At 34.9% G+C, this 20,913-nt stretch overlaps 1 protein-coding gene across 2 annotated transcripts in view; it reads left to right on the top strand.

Annotated features, from left to right (window-relative positions):
• Nucleotides 1-20,159, top strand: part of LOC126298850 (rab11 family-interacting protein 1) — a 121,235-nt gene extending 101,076 nt beyond the window's left edge. The window contains exons 9-12 of one of the 2 annotated variants that reach the window (XM_049990360.1): nucleotides 2,508-2,801; nucleotides 8,589-8,746; nucleotides 9,526-9,663; nucleotides 11,500-20,159. In XM_049990360.1, coding sequence (XP_049846317.1) covers nucleotides 2,508-2,801; nucleotides 8,589-8,746; nucleotides 9,526-9,663; nucleotides 11,500-11,547 — 638 coding nt within the window. In that variant the 3' untranslated portion in view covers nucleotides 11,548-20,159. Of the gene's footprint in view, nucleotides 1-2,507; nucleotides 2,802-8,588; nucleotides 8,747-9,525; nucleotides 9,693-11,499 lie in introns of both variants that reach the window. The other variant, XM_049990359.1, reaches the window with a different exon arrangement.
• The last annotated feature ends 754 nt before the right edge of the window (nucleotides 20,160-20,913 follow it).

The following is a 20,913-nucleotide window of genomic DNA, read 5'->3' as shown; positions in this document are numbered from 1 at the left end:
AGGCTACTTCCCAATCTTGTATGGGAAACTTTTCAAGAGTTCTCGCCACAATACTGGCCTTGTTTCTGATTTCCTAATTATATCACAGGCAATACTCATTAACAGCTGATGTGCCTTGCTGCTTCTGTTGGCTTAAGATAAGAGTGGATATACCTACATAAAGAAAATACACACATTCAAAATTTAAGGAAGGCTTAGGATCTCACCTGCCACACAGTTCATCGGAGTCCTTAAAACAGTGAGCAAGGCTTAATGATATGATAACAGAAAAACGAATGTGGACGACAATTATTATTAAATTTCCACTACTTCTGAGAGCCCCCATGAAAAACATATGGTGTAGGACAATGAAACTTTGTGAAACATTTGTAGGAACATGTGGAAGAGAAATACAAATAAACCACTGAAAGAAATACAATTTAACTGCCACATGAGAGGCAATTGCACACTATGTTTATGTTCCAGATTACACACATAGCTCAATGTGACAACCACTTGTATCTACAAGAGCCTGAAATGGCACTAGAAGTACTATTTCCCAGTTTACTGCACTTTTTGAAAGGTGGACCGTTTAGTGTTCAGCTGTCATGGCACAGCTTGTACACTGCTTGAAGCTCACATATTGCACCCATCGTTCTCATCCATGGCAACAGTAATTTTTTCAACAATTTTTGGCTGTGGGCCTTTCTCAGAAGGAATTCGCAAATTGCCAACTAATTCAAACTTCCGAATAAGTTCTTCAATCTCGCTGCAGAAAGAGAACTTCTCCATATTCCTTTAATGCATTAATACAAAGAGCAGCTACACTATTCTTGGTGTTTTCATAAAACAGCTTTACAGGTACAGCCCTGCTCACATTGTCCAGACCTGTGTCGACTGCCTGCAACTGTAATGAACACTAATGTTTGTGTTTCAACCCTACGTCGCTATACCAGTGCCAGTGCATCACGGCAAGTCATGACACTAGCACTAACAACAATGGGAATCCTACTGCTGGCTGTCTGAACATCATTCCTCTAAAGTTGTGAACCCATACGGTAAATAGTTTTCTGTCTGCCTGGCTCAAATAGCAAAAATTTAGTTATAATCATTCTGTATATTAAAGGACATGCTGGACATTAGAACTGGAACTCTCCTATAAAAAGGTGTGGGAGAATGACAGTATCTCAAAGTCTAGTTGGAGGCCAATCAACAAGAACGTGTAAGATGAAAGGCCGCCATGTGGTGCAGCCTAAGGTGATGGTTAGGCCACAAAAAAAAAAAATGGTTTTGTCAAATTGGTTGGAAATCCAAAAACATGCAGTCTGCTTGTTATGATAGTTTTACAGGAACAAACATTGTGAAGATGATGATAGACATTATTGTTAATGTGATCTCATTTTTATGCAGAGCTTAAATGGATTGTGGACCAAAGTAAACAAACTTTCATCTGTTTTCATTAGACCCATTCTAAATCATGTAGCGACCATTGGGTCTGAATACTGCTACCCACATGTTGTAACATACAAGTGGCTGTAAAAGATATAGTCCACCTGTCTTTCACTACATGACTCTGGTAACATAATGTCTGTCAATGTCCCTATTGCTGAACCCTATCATCATCTTTCTTCTTGAAAAATTACTGTATGTGATTGCTGTGGAGCTCCCTCTGCCACCACCTGGAGCCAAAGTTTTTGAGTGTCATAAAATTAAACAAGACTACTCAGTGTTGGACATAACACACTGTAACTCTAATGAAGAGTCTTTTAAGTTATATGTAAACCTGCCACTGTCTTGTCGTAAACTCCCAAATTGTGCAAAAGGAGAAGTTGATGATCGTCCCTGACCACTTTTCTATGTGGTGGAATCTGCTGGATAGTGATCACAAAAATAAAATTGGGAAAATGGATACTTAGAAGGGCAAACAACACACTTTACTGGCAGATGACCATCCAAATAACTGGAATAATATGCAGGAGTTGCTAAATCATGTCACCATATCAATACACTGTCTCACTAAGTCATCTATATCAGTCATGTGCTGCATCTGATTGTCCTGTAATCAGATATAGATGGCCAGCATTGGTAATACTCAAGTGAAGACTAATTTCTGCCCAGTGTTTTTGGGCTTAATAAAGATTACATTTACTCCCATAAAATCATCAGAATCATCAGGTGGACTGGAGTATACATAAAAGTTGACTTACTCTTTTTCTTGGGGAATATTCCATAATTTCAGAAATAATGTGACAATTTCAGTAGTGAATTCAACCTACAGTGTTTTGTTATTTAACATCCATTGCTTCCACTTCATCACTAAAGTTGCTCATCAGTCTACCATCCTATAGTTAGAGCTGTCATATTCTCAGGTTTTATTGTTACAAGTTGTTTCAAGCTCAGTAGGTACTCAGCTGATGTGAGATTCATAATAATTACAATCATCATCTGTGTGTACTGGAAATTTATGTTTGAAATTATACATATTGTTGTTATATTACTGAAGCTGATGTGCTTTTTTCTGTGAACAGATTCAGTTATTAATAATTCAGATACACTAAAGAGAAGGTCTTGGGATACATCGAAGTCATTTACTATGAGTCAGTGTGAAGATAAAGAATTTGATAACATCACTCATGCAAGCACACCAGCAATTGTCCGTGCAAATACAATAGACACTCCAGTGGCAGCATTAAGAAAGGTTAATGAAGATATTCCAAGAAATGTTACTGAAACCATCACACAGGATGATAAAGAAAAGGAAAAAACAAAAGAAAAAGATATCTCAAAACTTGCAAGACGCTTTAATAAACATTTTCGTAAAGGTGAGTTTTCTGCACAGATAAAGTGTGTTTTTTACATTTCTTTCCAGTATCTACTAAACTTTGTTCATGTGGTGCTGTTTAATAGTAGCTGCTTTATATATCTTATGAGTATAGTGCTGTCTTGTGGTGTTCACACAGCTGGGTAAGAAACCAATGAAGGGAATAGAAGTGTGTGGAAAAATATGTAACAGTTATCTGATCCCATTGATGATAACAGGGTAAGATGTTTGGTGATTCAAGAAGTTATGGCACTGATGACTGGCTGGACTAGTGTAGATGTTTATGCTGTTTGACAAGCAGTACATTGATGGAAAAATTAACTTAGAGCAGGTGAAATGAAAAGACAACAGTTGGTGTTGGTAAAGAGAAATATGAAACATGTATTTGGTTTCCAAGTGCATGTTTTTAGTTACAAATTATTCAGTGCCATTCATTACATAATATTGAGGTACCTATTAACCAAATATTTGGTACTAATTAGCTGAATGGATGCTCCATAAAACATTATTCTTGGACAGTAGTTTAGGAAAAAGACATGAAGGAAAAGTAGTGGGAAGAAGGAAGGAGAGGGGAAGTCATCTGGTGGAATTTTGCACAGAGCACAATTTAATCATTGCAGAGAATCATGAAAGGAAGTTATATAAGTGGAAAAGACTTGGACACACCAGAATGTTTCAGATACAGTGTATAATTGTTAGACAGTTGTTTCAAAACCAGATTTTAAACTGCAAAATGCTTTCAGCAGCAGATGTGGACTCCAACTATAATTTGTTGCTAATGAACTGCAGACTGAAACTGAAGAAATTTTGGAAAGATAGGAAGTTAGACTTGGATAATTTAAAAGAACCAGGGGTTCTTCAGAGTGTCAAAGGGAGTATTGGGCAGCGCTTGACTGAAACAGAGGAAAGGAATATGATAGAATGAAAGTGGGTTACTTTTAAAGATAAATCAACAGTGGCAGCAGAAGATCAACTAGTCAGAAAGACAGCGTACAATAGAATCTGAGGATAACACACAAAATATTGATGTAATCGATAAGAGGATAAATAATAAAAATGCTTCAGATGAAATAGTCAAAAGGGAGTATGGAAATTTAAACAATTAACTTGACAAAGTTTAAAGTGGCAACAGATGAATGGCTAGAGAACGAATGCAAGTTTGTAGAAGCATGCTTGACTGGAGAGATTGATGCCATCTATAGCTTACCCTCGGGAGAAAAGAGAAGCAGCTGTATGAATGTCTTAAGCTCAGATGGCAAACCAGTACTAAGCAAAGAAAGGAAAGCAGCGAGAAAGAACATAGAGAAGGGCCATATAAAGGAAAGAAACATGAAGTCAGTGTTACGGAACGGGAGGAAGACATGGATAAAGATGAAATTGTAACACTTTAGGTTACTACTGTATGAGCGAGTCAGTTACAATGTTACTTTTTTGTCAGGATTTGAAATTTGACGTGTGTTAATGGAAAGTAACTGGACAGCATTTCATCACCTGAAAGGCTGTGTATTGAAAGGAGGCAACAATTATTCTGGCGGGAATCGAACCTAAGTTATTACATTTGGAAAGTAAATCTGTGATCATACAAATGAATATGGCCATCAGCCTAATTAGAGAAAGTAATTCCAAGTAAATATACTGCTAACAAAGTAAACTAACTGCTATACACGAATATGAAGTCGGTTTGGTAACACCAATACTCAACACAATGTGCCAACCAACAGGTGGAACAATTCAGATATAAGATGGTTCTAACACTTACTGCTGAAAGACAGTAATTTTGAAAAAGTTACCAAGCTGTTATTTTAACTGACGTGAGCACTCTTTGTTTTTATGGGCCCTTAATCTGTTACAGTTTTAATCAGTTAGTGCCAGTTATTTTATCAAGTGCACAAATATTTCCAGAATAATTTCTAAACCTTATATAAATTTTTACTGTAGGTCTATTAAATCAGAGATTTGATGTAGGGGAACCTAGAAGCTGTTGTTTTTTTACTGATTGGGTTTTATGCGAACACTACTAATAATACACAGTAATAATACACACGGTCATAAATTCACAAACAAAAACGTTACTGCAAACCTGTAAAGTAAAGCAGAAAGGTGTGGGACTTTGAAATGTTACAGCCTACATTTGTTTTCTGTACTCAACTACTTTACTTTGCAAAATTTAATTTCTGTGCAATGATTTGAATAGTAATTGAAATTTCGGGCATCAGTTTAGTATTTGTTAACAATTATTGTTTTTCTGTGCTTTCCCTGAGGTACTTTGATAACCATGTTGAACACTTCATAGAAGAGGTTCATTAATCAATTAACAAAGTTATTCTTCCCCAACGTTAGCAAAAACTTTTAACAATATTGATTATATAGTTCATCAACTTTGAGAAAAACCTGGAATATCTCAGTAACAGGAAATAGACCCTCTAAAGGTAAATGATTAAGGATAAACAAATATTCATGACATATTTAAAACAGGAAAATTTGTTATTGGTAACTTCGGCATACTTCTGGTCCAAGAATGTAAATACAACGTTAACACCTACTTTGACTGAATGTGGTGGCATTGGCTGTTTTCTGTGGCATCAGAGCAAAGCCATATTGTACAATCATGGCTCTTGATGTAAACTGCTCTTTGTAATATCTTCTTGGTGTCAGAATTTCCTGTTTCAGAGCAAATCAATAAATACCATCATATAACAACAAATAATAATTCGCATCTCACGCATATTTCTTCCACTTTCAATGCAGTCCCTGCCTCACTAAGCACTCAGGATGTTAGTTCAGTGGCTGCTGGCCACAGACTATATATTCCACAAAGATATCTCTCGCTACTCTGTGCCAAAACCACCTTTCACACTTCACCTAATCCTTTTTGTTGTGGAGGGACTTACTCCGCCTTTTATATTTCATTATAGTATGAAAGAACATAGTTTTTAAAAAAATACAAATTAATTCTGTTTACATAACGCTAAAGAATTTCCATATGTTTAAAATCAAAGAACATATATAACATAGATGTTACAGTACCCACGGGGAACATGGAGGTTGCTAAAAATTGTCATAACCAATAACAGGCATAAGTGTTACAAAATGAGAGATATAGTACTCTGAGAACAATTTGATGGTGCAGTGCAATACCTAAGTGAAAACAAGACATATGGTGTAGAAGACATTCCTTCAGAATTATTGAGATTTTGTCAGAATCGAGCATGACCAAACTATCCCACCCGGTGTGCAGTGTATATGTGAGAGATGGGAGAGGAGAAATATCCTCAGGCTTCAAGAAGAATGCAGTAATTTCAATTCCAACAACAAGTGCCAACATGTGCACATTAGCAGACAATCAGTTCAGTATCACATGACAGCAAAATATTAACACAAATTATTTACAGATGAATGGGAAGACTTTAAGAAACTGATTCTGGATAAATCACTCTGGGTTCTGAAAAAATAAAAGAACAAGCTGAGCATTGCAATTTATTTTAGAAGATACATTTAATGCAGTTACAGATTTTGAGAAAGCTTTTGATGGAGGTTACTGGAATACACATTATGAAATTCTGAAGATAGTATGGATAAAATGCAAGGAGGAAAAGGCTGTTGACAGAAACTGTTCAGTGGCATAAAGAGTCAAAGGGCATTAAAAGGAAGTAGTTGAGAGGGGAATGAGACAGTGTTGTAGCCCACTCCCTCCCCCATTTTACTATCTGTACATTGAGCAGGTAGTAAAGAAAAGGAAAGAGAAATTTGAAAAATGTGGATTTAAGTTCAGGGAGAAGGAATAATAATTTAAGGTTTTGCCAAAGATACTGTAATTTTGTCAGGGATAGTAAAGAACTTGTAAGATCAGCTGAACAGAATGGGTAGTGTCTACAGTGGTAGCAGACAAGTTTCGCTATTTGAGTTGCAGAATATCTGATGAAGGTACAAACAAACTGGTTACATATTGTATTTGTCTGGAGTGTGGCCTTATACATCAGCAAAATGTGAACAATAAACAGTTCATATGGGAAAAGAATGGAAGCTTTTGAAATGTGGTGTGTAAAGGAATGCTGACAATTGGGAAATGGAAGCTTTTTAAATGTGGAGCTACAGAAAAATCTGACAATTAGAAGAGTACATGGGATAACTGAAGAAGAGGTGCTGAATCGAACTGTGGAGAAAAAAAAATTGTGACACAACTTGACTAAAAGAAGAGGTGGGTTGATAGGACACATTCTTAAGTATGAATATAGGTGTGACCACAGGAAGCAGGTTAAAATGGATGTTGATTGCAACAATTGTGCAGAAGTGAAGGTACTTGCACAGGATAAACTTGCATAGAGAGCTGGATCGAACTAGACGTTGGAATGAAGACAGTAAGAACAACTGTTTTCAACTGAAGTGTACTCATGTGCGATTCTGGCAGGCTTTTAATGGGAGAGGGTAGATTTTTATTTTTGGACAAGTTATGAATGAAAGGTGCCCAGTTGCATGTGGCTGAGAAAATAAGACAGTAACTACCCTCAGTGTATTAATATTTGGTTTAGAAGACTACCATCATACATTCTGAATTCAAAAACCTTGGATTCTTGGATATGATTTGGCTATGTCGTACTTTTGCTTTAAATGTTTTGGAAAAAACCATAATGTTCACACAACATTTTTCTAAGGGGAGACATATCCTCTTAGAGAGTAACAGCAACTGTCAATGAGTTAAAACTGATTTTTTATTTACAATTGCTAAATTATGTAGCTGATAATGACCATTTCCTTCTGCTATAGAGGCCAACTTCATATATATTCAAGAAAAACGTGAAGATTAAAAATATGTAAAACAGTCATTGTATCCTACTTTATTAATAGAGCTATACAGTTGTTTGAAATATTTGCATAACACTTGAAGGCTGCTCCACAACCTTAGATGTATGTGAAAAGGGGACTGGGGGTGGTGGGGGGGGGGGGGGGTGTATGTTCATAATTTCTCATTGTGTATTACTTGTGAGAACACTTTTTACATAAAACTGTCATGTTCAACATTAAAGGAACTCTCATTCAGTATACAATTTTACTCATAAATACAAGTAGCTTATGCTAATTTAATTTCAATTGATGACCCATCTTGTCCTTGATGAGCTGTAGTTGTCCAACATAGTTCAGAGTACTGTGAGTCAGGAAACATTTTTTTGGGGGGGGGGGGGGGGGGGGTGGAACTTTCTGTGTTAAATGCAGGCCAGTAATATTGATCTCCCAAGCAACTTATTAAAATTCCTGAAGTACTTGTGCCAGTTAATCCAGCCATGATAAGGTAGATGGTGTAGCTTACAAGAGTTGTGAGAAAGGGAGCCAGGCAGAATGGGATATAGTGGTCACAACAGAAAAATCACTGTGAAGCAAGAAGGTAAAGCTAGTTCAAAAGAATGGCAGAAGTCAGTGTTTGCATTTTACCAAAGTAAAAAAATATTATAATATGGAGGATGTGATACATAGGCATCAACAGAACTGTTAGAAATATAAAAGTTTAAAAACAAAAACAGTGTGCTGTAGTAAGCCAGAGGTGCAGTTGTGAGGTGGCTCTCCACATCAAGTCTTTCTCTTACTTTGTTTGACTTCTGTGGTTAGTTCCAACACCAGTAATTTGTGTGGATTCTGTAATGCTCGTTAGCATGTTGTTATAAAACAAATGTTGATAGTGATACCTTTAACTTATTTATGTGTACTGCTTGTAAGCCCTCTTCGTATAAACTGCCACTTATCTCATTATAATTACTGATTATAAATTATCGTATTTAACTTCTTTGTATCATAGGTGATCCGAAGAATGAGGAAGCTATACCAGAGGTGAAAACTCCTACTGCAGAAGAGCGAATAATTATAGGTGGTGAAAATGATGATAAAAAAGTCCGTACTTGTGGGAATAAAACACCAGATTCTGTTATCCAAAAATATGAAAATAATACCAAAGAAGTAAGTAATTCTTAATGTGTCATTATACTGTGCTGTCAGTAGGGGTCTAGAATGAGATTTTCACTCTGCAGCGGAGTGTGTGCTGATATGAAACTTCCTGGCACATTAAAACTGTGTGCTGGACCGAGACTTGAACTCAGGAACTTTGCCTTTCATGGGCAAGTGCTCTACCATCTGAGCTACCCAAGCACGACTCATGACCCGTCCTCATGGCTTCAATTTTGCCAGTACCTCATGCTTGGGTAGCTCAGATGGTAAAGCACTTGCCCGCAAGAGCCAAAGGTCCCAAGTTTGAGTCTCAGTCCGGCACACAGTTTTAATCTGTCAGAACTGCATGTTATCTGTCATTGTCTCTTTGCCCTTTGTACAGATGAGTAGAGTAGCTTCTTTATACTTGACTGCTTCACTCAGAAAAGTCCACAAACTGTTAACCATTTGTTTACTAATATGTGGTGAAAAATGTGCAAGCTGCAGCATCTGTCTAGGTCAACCTAAACTTTTGACTTTTTTGCTATGCTTGTGCAAAATAATGTTACTGTTGTTTGTCTTATGCCATATTTTTTCAGATTCTTTTATTGTATTTCCAGAACTTTTTCTGGTTGTAAAAACTTAAAATTCTGTGCGTAAAACTTGAATTTTAGTGTCTTGTGTAGTTTTCCATAAGATGATATTTCCCTGCTTCTTAATAAGACAATTGATTAGTTTGTTTCATATTAGAAATGATGTTCTACTTCAGTTTGTCATGAATACTGTTTTTCATGTGTTAATCATTGTTCCAGGAATTGATTTCAATAATATATAACCTTCAGCTCACTGTTGAAGACCAAAACAAGAAAGTGAAAGATCTTGAAGACTATCTGGATAATTTACTGCTGCGAGTAATGGAAACAACTCCTCGTATCCTCCAGAATCCGTATGTGAGTGTCAAAACAGAAATAGACTCTAGGTAGGCAAATAAATCAGTTGACGTGATAATTTTTACACAAAAACATATTTTTTGAGCAAGTGTTAAATGGCATGTATAAACATCAATATGTTTTAGTCATTGGCCAGTGGCAAACAGTTTTAATCAGGTTTTATAAGATACAGCTTATTAGGTTTTTATCTAGCCTGCTACTGAAAAGACTGACTCTTATGAAGCAATGTCTGTCCCTTGAGCCTGCTTCATGGGAATCAGTCATCTCAGCAACAATCTTCCATTGAAGTAGTTTATACAAATACTTCAGCTACCTGTAAACTTGTAGTGGAACATTGAATGACAAATTGTTGCTATCCCACTATTGCTGTTCAGGAGAACAGTGATTATCCTGAAAGTTCAAATGAAAACCTTTATATGCTGTTTTAAATTGTGTTGTAGTGATTTTATTTTTGTGTGTGGAAAAGCAGTATTTCCTCATGCTGTAGTACTTTTTAGATTATAATTCATGACCATATGTAAACATGAATGTTACATAGGATCTGACAGAAAACTGTTGTTAGATACTTGTCTGTGAAACAGTAGAAAAGTAGATAACCAGCTTTGTTTTTTTGTGCTGTGGTACACAGTGAGGCTTTTTTACGAGTGCTTTTATGGCTTAAGACTGTGACTATCATTGTGTAAACAAGAAATCTTACAATGTATTAATTGTATGACCATTTTTGCCATATTATCTGTTGTTCATGTGTTAGTTTATCTGACATTGCATTTTAGCCTGTGTCACTTCATTGTGTCACATTTTTACATGCTTTGTCTTGACAGAAAAAAATGGCGAGTGGTTAGAGAAATAAATAGAGTAACAATTGAAGATAGTTACAAAGAAAAAGTCTCCCTCTTGAAGAAAGGACATATACTTTTCTTCTTGCCACGGCAACTATGTATCTTCATCCCCAGTCACAATAGTGTGCAGCTTCCTGCTAACTTCATGTAGATACGCAGGAAGTTGAATTCTCATAACTGAAACCAAAAGTTCATTTATTATAGCGTAACTTGTTAAGTAATTTGGTGGTCAATTTGTTTCTTAGGAGTGACCTAGTTATCCCACCATAGATTTCTCTAATTTTTCTATAATATTGGTTGCCCCTGTCCCTGTACCTGCATTGCTATATGCCGTCCAGCAGTTGGATTTTTTTTTCATAGAATAACTTCATTGTAGTACATAATTTATTAGAACCATTTCCATCACTATAACAAAAAGTTTATTTTTTAATTTCTTTATTCAGCTCTTATTCAATTTGAACAATATTTTTTTTGTGTATAGCAGTGTGCTATTTAACTGATTAGTTCACAAAATAAATGTGATATTGTCTATGTAAATGAATTTATCCTATCATAATAATGAATCATGAAGTGAGAGCTTTAATCTTTTTCCACTGTAAAGTTTTCAGAAACCTTGAGCTTCTACTATTAAAACTGATTGACTTAAGAGTAAATTAATGAACTGTACTACTTAAAAAGGATTTCAGTGAAAACTCTCATCAAATTCTTGGCATATGTTTTATCTACACTTTGATTTGATGCTATGACATATAGGTCTTGAACTCCCTTATAAATTAAATTCCAATTTGTCAGTGAAAACTGTCCATCTGGTAATGCATTTGGCAACCAGAAAAACAAAGCCATGATGTTACAGTAATCTACAGCACCATAAATGGATAAAATGTCGTTCCGTATGTGTATCTACCTTATTTTTTAAAACTATAGGTTGTGCGCTTATCATGTCCACCACTTTGGAACATTTACCTAATGTGGAAAAATTCCTTCTTTTGGGTTACAGGAACATGGTTTCTGTGAGAGAGCAAAGTATTTATTAAGAAACTACTGAGAATCCAGAAATACACTTACATTAGTGTCAGTTTCTTAAACATGATGATAGCTGCCAGCATCTGGTGAAGAAAATCTTAGCTTCTAGTATTTTAATGATTTAAATCTGTGATTTTAATGTATTGGTACAGTGAAAAGTTCTTCCTGTTACTTTATGCTAACATGTTTATTGTTGTTATTTTTGCTACTATTGTTATTTCTGTTGTTTTGTTATTGTTTTTGTTATTGTTACTGCTATTCTTCCTTTGTTACCATTCTTATATATTTTTTGTGATTCATTCACTCTCTCTTCCTGGAAAATGTGTGTTTATAAATCTTCCAAACTGGCATTATTAATAGATATTTCATGCCTCTTTATGTCTTAGGTTGCATGACATGAATATGTGTTAAAAACAGTCATTAATCTGATTTATTTTGTAACAAAAATAGCACAGAAAATTATTTTACTGTAATTTGTTATTCAGTTCTTTTCATGAATTTTCCACCGGCATAGTTTTCGCGATATATTATTTCATTTACTTTGTAAATAGAAATGTTTTTCTCAGAGTGACGCAAAAAGAAATTGAATTCTTAAGATTTGAGCCTCTTTGTTGTATTACTAGGTGTCTGTTATGTAATGGACCGAAGTTTATGTTGACAATAAATAATCACATAGATACTGTTTCCTTTTGCCCAGGAAGGAATGCAAATATTTCTCGGGACACACGTAATAGGTTTGCTCAGTTTTTATTCCAAAAATTATTACATAATAATCTTAAAGTTTGTGTATCCCAGACTGATTAATTGTCAGCTGCAATTATTAGCAATGTCACTCATAATGGAAGATTTCTTGTTTGTTCTATGCTTTTTAAAAGATAAGGGTTACAAAAATCTGTCCATACTCAATGTGATGTTTGTAGAAAAATTGTCTGTCAGTTTTAGACAGTAACCACAAGCTGTAAATATTTGCTACTTTTTAGTGGTTCATATAAGCCTGTGTTTTAAGATGCTGTGTGAGAAAGCTTTTGAATTGAATGGTGGTAAGAAATGTTTTTTCAGGCTTATTATGCCCTTCCATATATAGCTTATATTTTTGCTAGAAATGTATTAGATTGATAAGCAATGCTCCTGCCAATAAGACTGAACATCAGAACTGGGATTATAATTAAATGAGAGAAAAATGTAACAGTAGTGCATAACTATACAGGTCATCTGTATACTTACTTGGTGGTATATCATATGGGCATACACACTATACGGAATAGAATCGTTTCCATTAGCCAAGAATGCAGCACAGCTAACACTGGAAATTATTAATGTGCGAGTGCGAGTGCGAGAGCGAGAGCGAGAGAGAGAGAGAGAGAGAGAGAGAGAGAGAGAGAGAGAGATAGCGATAGCTTATTTGGTAATGTAGCTTTAATTTCCAAAACAAAGGTGAATTTTAAGACTTTAGATAGACTTCACTGCCTTTAAGTTTATCAGTAATAGGGCTTCATTTGGTGTCGCCATTTTTCGTTATTCACTTCTGGGAAATTTTCTAAATATCTCTCTCTCTCTCTCTCTCTCTCTCTCTCTCTCTCTCTCTCTCTCTCTCTCAGGAAAAATATTACCTACAGGGAGACCATCAACACTGTTTGCCACTTTGATGATGGTATTGGTACTTACATATTAGTATTCCTGGTACCAGAACAAAATTTTAGAACTTCTGGCATAAGCCAATAAATAAGATACAGGTCTACATAAATCAGAAAATTAAGAATACTGAGGTAAACAATAGTTACAATTCCCACTATAATCTCCCTGTACATTGAGGTGTATACCTGTTCATCCAGTAACCTTTTAGACTACCAGAGTAAGAAATATACAGGTATGAACAAATGAAAGTAGTTTAGAGTTAGATCATACTGCCTTAGAAGATTCTTGGGGAGTTAAAACTTGAAATTTTGCAGCAGCTTGCTTGACTTATTGGTGGTGGTGTGACACACCAGCATGCCCTAGCGTGGAGCATTTGACAGTTTCGTTAAATGTCTTTTCAAAGCTTCCTGATGATGTTACATTTACAGTTTCATCTTGATGCTGGAAACTGGTGAGTAAATGCTGTTATAATCCTGAACACTGCATATAATTTTCTTAACAGATGTCTCCTTATATTTATTCACAACCAGAACAAGATGTTTTTATTACATTGTGGACACTGTCCTATGCTGGTAATAGTGAATCAAGGGCTTATTGTCATCTATTTTAATCATCATAGTGATTGGGATACTGTAATACCATTCTTTTGCTTCTGTGTGCTTAGTTCAATGCTATCAACCAGTCTTGTGTTATAAGGTGTGCAATGCCATATGAATAACTGATGGAGCTGATGCATTGTCTGTACACTTCTGTTTGTTTGGATTAATTCTTCAGTCTGTTACCTCTCTTAATCTCTACTTGTCATCCAGTGTGATGTTCTTTTTTATAAGTGTGTACCAAAAAACTGCTACACGCATTGTAAACAGTGCTACATGACAGGCAACCTTCACCTCACATAGGAAGCTCCTCTTTATGGATATTCTGTGATTACGTATTCTTTACCAGCAAGAAATGCATAAAAGAATGCTGCTTAAGAATTGTACACTTTCTCAGAGGAACTGTACATTTTTAAACTGCTATTATGCTTTCCTAAACACTCTTTTTGTGTCAAATATCACTTGGCACTGTTCTAGTTAATATATCCATATCCTGTGGTGCCTAATTCAGACATTCAGCACCCCATGTCAATTTGTTACTTACTTAATGACTTACTCCTGTATTCAAAAAATATATGAACACAGATAGAACATTAGCATTTACTTCATATTGGTAGTTCATGCTTATGGCATTAAAGATGAATGAATATGCATGTATGATACACTTAGTGATTGAAATATGTGAATGGCAAACAACCCAATTCTGGAACCCAATTCTAGGCCATGTATAGTGTTAGTGTTTTGTTGCCTTTGTTCATTAGTAGACATCTAGCTAATGTAACTTTTAATCGACTTCTTAGATCCTGAATGTCTCAAAATGGGGTATGGGATAGTGCCAGTGTGGTACTGTTAGCTTGTATGTGGTTGATGAGACATAAAATAACATGTGTATTGTAAACTCCTTCATGGTTCTGATAATCTCAGAACTGCTTGTAAGATGCAGATTTTAAATCTACTCTCCACAAAGATGGTAGCTTAAGGAGATGCATGTCTTACCTGCAATCCACACAATTTGTAGAATGATTTTAGTCAGTGGATGGCATTCAGCTGGGAGGTGGATGAGATGACTGGCCTGGATGAGATGACTGGCCTGGATGAGATGACTGGCCTGTATGAAAATGTTGAAAGAAAAGAACTGAATTAACAACTTTGGGGGAGGGAGGGGAAGGTCAGGAATCTAAAAAGAAATAGGGCAAAAAATAAAAAAAAGCAGAAGCAAAAACAGAAAAGAGAGAGAGATACATAATGAGTTGATACGCAAGTAATCATATGGAACAAATAAAAAAAAAAAAAATGAAACGATGTTAAATATATGGTGACCACTATTCACAAAATGTCCAACTGCTGGAACTGATAATCCTTTTGCAGAATGCTGAAGGGGACAAAGAGTTGTAGAAAAATGTGGCAGTGTGATATTGTTTTGTTCTAATTTTAATTCATTTTTGGGTCTTTTTTATCAGTATCTTCATGTCCTGTCACCTGTACTGTTTTGCCTTTGCCATTCTTTTATTCTCACCCCACCCCCTCCCCAGATTCTTTCTTAAGTTTCTGACTGAAGACTGTTAGAAACATGATTTGATAGGGTTTCTGTGGCTGTTATGCTTGCATCAACTTTTCTTTATTAGCATGACTTTTTATCTGTTGGAGGGTTAGCAGAGGAGGGTGAAATAGATAAACCCAAAGTAAATAATTTAGGAATAAAGGAGACAACTCACCAAATATAGCAGAAGTGTTAAGTCAACAACAGGCACACAAAAAAGATGGAAAAACTTGGGTATGAGTGCTGATAGAGATTTTTTACAAAGACAAAATGAGGTGAAGTAAAGATAATAGTGTTAATAAAATAATACAGTACAGATTTTAATGTGATTGGTAGATTTTTAAAAGGTACACTACAAAGGGCCTTAGTGCGACATATGAGCAGCATCTTCATTTGTCGCACTAAGGCCCTTTGTAGTGTACCTTTAAAAATCTTCCAATCGCAATAAAATATGTTAGATAAAAGTTTTATGTTGAGTGTACAGCTGAAAACAAATCTACATTTCAAATAAACTGCTTATATTGTGTCCTCCCCTATGCCACAATGATTTGGCAAAAGGTGGCACTCTTGATGATTCAGATCTCAGTTTTGAAACATGAATTAAACTATCAACTATGGAAGTGGATAAGTCTGTGATATAGGATCAGAACCAAAGATATCTAAATATAATTTGTCATAAAATAAAAAGCATGCTAAGAAAGCACTCTAGACAGCTTTAATATATATTTTACAGTAACATAAATGTAATACAGCCCATTTAAATATCATTGTCTCAAAGTTATCACACCTATTTTCTTCATCTTCTGTCCAGTTATAGCCTCCTCACATCATTTGGTGTCTCTCTTTGCTTGTTTTACAGATTTACTTATACAGTTTGTTGATACTATGTTCAACTGTAGTTCTCTCATTTTGCGTCAGTTATCTATTAAAATATCTCTTCATTTTCTTATACGCTGTATTTTGACAATTATTTGTATGCTGGACTTGGGGCATATGAAGTTTTTGGCACAAGTGACTGAGTTGTCTTATGTTATTTCCTAATAGAACCTAATTTCATCTTTTGTCGTTTGCTCAAACAAATATGTATTTTTGTGCGGAACAAGCTGCTGCATTTATATTCATTACAGATGATTGTGATGGAGATCACTTATGTAGGAAATTCAATATCGCCAGCAGCAGCAACACATGGGACATTCCCATCCACATCCTCCTTTTCTTGTATACAGAAATTATTGCAGAATACACTGGCTAGTTCATGAATTACCTTCTGTGATATGTAAAAAAGTGTTAAATGGAAAAACATATTTTGCTATTGATTGATGTTAGATCCCTTTTTTTCCCTGACACATTACATAGCATCCTCATCCTTTTAGGACTCATATGATTAACTTTATAGGATGATTCATTTGCCCACAACCTTATTCTTTGGAAATATTAATACCCTTCACAACAACTGTGATTATCTGCAAAACATATGTATGATACAAAGGTCAGATTATCCAAGAGGATAAATGAGTTGAGATAGTCGGGACTGATGACCTTTGCAGTCTGGTCCTTTCAACCCCACAAACCAACCAACCAGTTGGGATAGTCCTAGGAATATGAAGTATATCAGTAGTGTGTGTGACCAGTTGTGGTGGAAGTTTTGTAGAACTCAGATAATACAGAGGATATGATTGGGGGCTTTGAATCAGGTCCTACTCTCTGGATGGAAATATGGATGCAGTTGCAATCTCTGTGTGTGTCTCTGAGCAAAAGGAAGATAAATTATTGATGTGAACAATGAAGTTCAATTGCCACTTTGACTAGCATTAAATGATTTATACCAGACGAAACAAACTGACGATATACAGTTATGACTTATCCAATTATAGATGTCTGAAGGCTAGATGATAATGACTGGCAGCTTCCAGTTTATATTTAGGGTAAGGTAATAAAACTAGATTCTGTTAGATGTGCAGTGAGCTGTAGAGAATATAAATGAAATAGCACTGAAAAATATATTTATATAGAGAGAAGCACTATTTAAAAAATATATATATTAAGGAATAACATAACTACTGTGGTGTCACTGAATAATATTCTGGTTGAGTTATGAACGTGTGGGTGTTTTCTGTTTTGTTTTCGATTAACCAATGAAAGTATACTCCAGTGTAGAAAAAAAGTGTTGAAATCGACCTGGAGATTTGTAGTGTTAAAAAAAGTTATTAGCTACTGATTATTATCTGAGTCACTACATTAGCAGAGATTTCTTTACTCATATAACCCCTCCCTCCCTCCCATCACAGATAAAGGAGCAATGTGTGGTTGTATATATTAAAATAAAGGTATATATTTTTTAAATGTTAGAATATCAGTATATAAGTGCTTTGTGTATTGTCCCAAGTACTGTAGTCATTTATACTTGGTGTTCTTCTTAAAAACATCCTTATCTGTTAATGACCTTGTGGTGGATAGGATGTTTGTAATCTTTTCTTCAGAAAGATGCTTTTTTTCATAAACGGTAGCCATACTGTCTCACTCAGTATTATTTGATAGCTGCTATTTATTAGTTAGAATTACACTGTGAACAATAATGGTATCAGCAATTACATTTGTTTTGTCTACTTATTGTTATATAATGCATTTTGGATACTGAGCCATGGAGAATTTTTGCCCTTTTAATTCTCTTGTCTCACTGGGCAGTTCAGGTTGCAGAACAATTAACAATTGCCTTTATTTGAAAATGTGTTCTTATCATTCTAATTTTCTTACTTACGCCCATATAGTAAAGAGGAAACAGCTTCTGCTGCTTATGTTGAGGTATACTGAAATATGTTGCTTGCCTCTCACTGTAAATATATGTGAAAATATATAAACTTAAACTGTTACGTCAAAGTTTTGGAAGACCAAAACAATATATTCAGTCTCAAAACTTAATTTTAGAATTTACACATTGCATTGAAGAAGCCTGAATGAATGGCTTACAAACCACATTGAAAGGCTCTCCAGTTTATATGACATCCTAAATTTTCTCTTAATGATTATGTCTGCATTCTTGGATATGGAATGCATTTATTAATGTATGTCAGCTTAAAAACTTATTGATAGAGTTGCAACAATTCTTTGTTTACTATCAAACACATTTTTAGAATAGTAGAAATTAAATCAGTATCTGTTAAAGACAAATGTTCCAATGTCATTTGTAGGGCAAAAGGAATATAAAAAGCTGACTACTGATTGTATCATTGTTTACAGTCTATCTCAGTATTATTTCTGCTTTAGCAAAATACTTTAATTTATTTGTTAGAGATTTTCATGTTTCACAATCATACCTATTGTAAACAGCATATTAAACTATTTATAAAGGATACAAAAAATAGTCTAATAAATCAGTGCATTGAGACCCACTTTAATGAGCAAGTTGCATTTTACGATGATTGTCTAATCAGATTGTGCCTGTAAATCGCAAAGTACTCGTTCTCACCGAAGATTCTCTACAGAATAATGTTGGTGAATTAATGTGTCATAAACATTATTCAGGGAATGCCTTATAACTGGCTTCAAAGTATGCCAGGAGTAAAACCCTTTTAAATAACTGTAATTTAGCTCATTATATATGTCCGCTTGTGAAGTTTTATAATAAATTTGCATTGTTTTCTATACTATTAAATTTTGGTAAGGATAAATGTTACAAAAAGAAACAGTATAAAGATAAAAGAGGAAGTCATTAAGGTGGGCATCAAAAGATGTGACTTAATGGTTCTCCATTTTCGGTTTTGGTACAGTAAGAAATTCCTGATTGATTATTCTTGGCTTATCGGCTGAGTAACAGTATTGACTTAAGCAGTTTTCAACAAATTTCCTGCTCATTGGGTGTTTAGACACCTTCTTCATCTGAAGATGATGAGCAAGAAACTTGTCAAAAAGTTGCCTCAAGAAGACACTGTTTCTTGGACAATAACCATAGAAGATTTCATCCGTGGAGTTTGCTGGGAACGCCTTCATTCTCATTAATAAACTCCTGCTTTAGATGTCTCTCTATTTTGTTAAGTATGTCACAGCTTCTCCCAGTGATTTAGATGGTTTTTATCTGCCAGTACTAGGTTTTAGAGACTGTGAAAATGATTTTTTTTAAATAGCTGCAATCATTTTGTGAAAACTGAATACACGTGCAAATGTATTAATATCCATATTTTTAATGAACTGAGATGTGAAAAGGAACAGTAGAACTGTGAGTGTCTTTTTCCGCGTGCTTCCCTTTGCCACATACTAGTTTATCACATACAAAACCTTGGTTTTTAACGAAGTATGAACTTCTTTATAGCATTTGACTCAACACTTTCTTAATGTTGTTTCTAGACAGTTTTTGCAAACCGTGTTAACGGGAGGAAAGTTGCAAGAAAAACTAGTTTTCAGTTGTATTGTGAGGAAGTATAGTAGCCCTCCAGGAACATGAAGCACATTTATCACAGTTCTAGTTCTTTTGACCAATCAGTCTGGTGTGTGATTTCAGTGGCTAGATAAACCTCATGGAATTGTGTCCCATTTTGTAGTAAAAGAATGTTATATTATCTTGATAGCACATTCAGTGCCATAAGAAGAGTTTGAGACAGTTGGGTTCCAATTTACATACCTTTTGCTTCCATTTCTGTTTTCTTTTCTCTTAATGTACAATGTTGGAGATAGTGTGCACAGTTTTCAAGACTCACATGATGACACAAGTTTAGAACAAGATAAATGTTTGTGACATGAACAAGGAGTTGGACAAAAATTAAAGCATGAGGCAACTAACTCATTATATCAGCTTCTTGCCATATGATATTTAACCATAACTGTGGCATTAATAGTGCCTTACAATGTTGAATTGCTCTGCTGACTATTAAGAGTTACGTAACATTTTATGCTAATCAAAATGCCATAAATTGAAAAATTCATGGTGATAACATGGTTGAGGTAATATCTGACTGTTACTAATTTGTATAAGAATTTGTGTATGCTCTGACCAACATGTATGTTCAATAGATTTAAGTGCCGCATTTCTTACAAAGACATTAAATAACAATGTAAAATAGTATTGTCTTCCATGAATGTAAAAAATTTAAAAAAAGTTTTTATTTGGTGAAGAATATGTTTTGATGCAATGTATATTTTTATAGGAAATAAAACTGTTACTAGCAAATTTGTGTGAAATTTTTGCAAGATATTTTCCTCAGAAACATTAGTATTCACCTTCAGTTGCCCTATTTACTTGTGATTGAGAGTCTTCAGATAATTTCTCCCACCATGATTTAGCATTTGAATAGCTGTTGTCAATAGCTTAGAGTGAATCCTAGTGTGTCTCCTTCTCCCAAGTCGCAGCTGATAGTCATTATTATTATTATTATTATTATTATTGTCCAGATATGCTAGTACTATATTAAAATAAAGAGTCAACAAAACCTTAAACCGTAACCTTCCTTTCCACAGTTAGTTAGTTAGTTAGTTAGTTTCTTTCTTTCATGTTCCATGGATCATTTTGCATGATAAATTGTCATGATGTGGAATGAGTCATTTTACATTCATATTGCAAGTTAATTTGTACATTATTTGTACTCTAAACATCGCCCTATTTTTTCCCCCCTGAAATGAAAATAAC

Source organism: Schistocerca gregaria, chromosome X (genome assembly GCF_023897955.1).
Source record: "Schistocerca gregaria isolate iqSchGreg1 chromosome X, iqSchGreg1.2, whole genome shotgun sequence".
NCBI classification, from domain to species: domain Eukaryota; kingdom Metazoa; phylum Arthropoda; class Insecta; order Orthoptera; family Acrididae; genus Schistocerca; species Schistocerca gregaria.
This window is presented reverse-complemented; position numbering and strand designations above follow the sequence as displayed.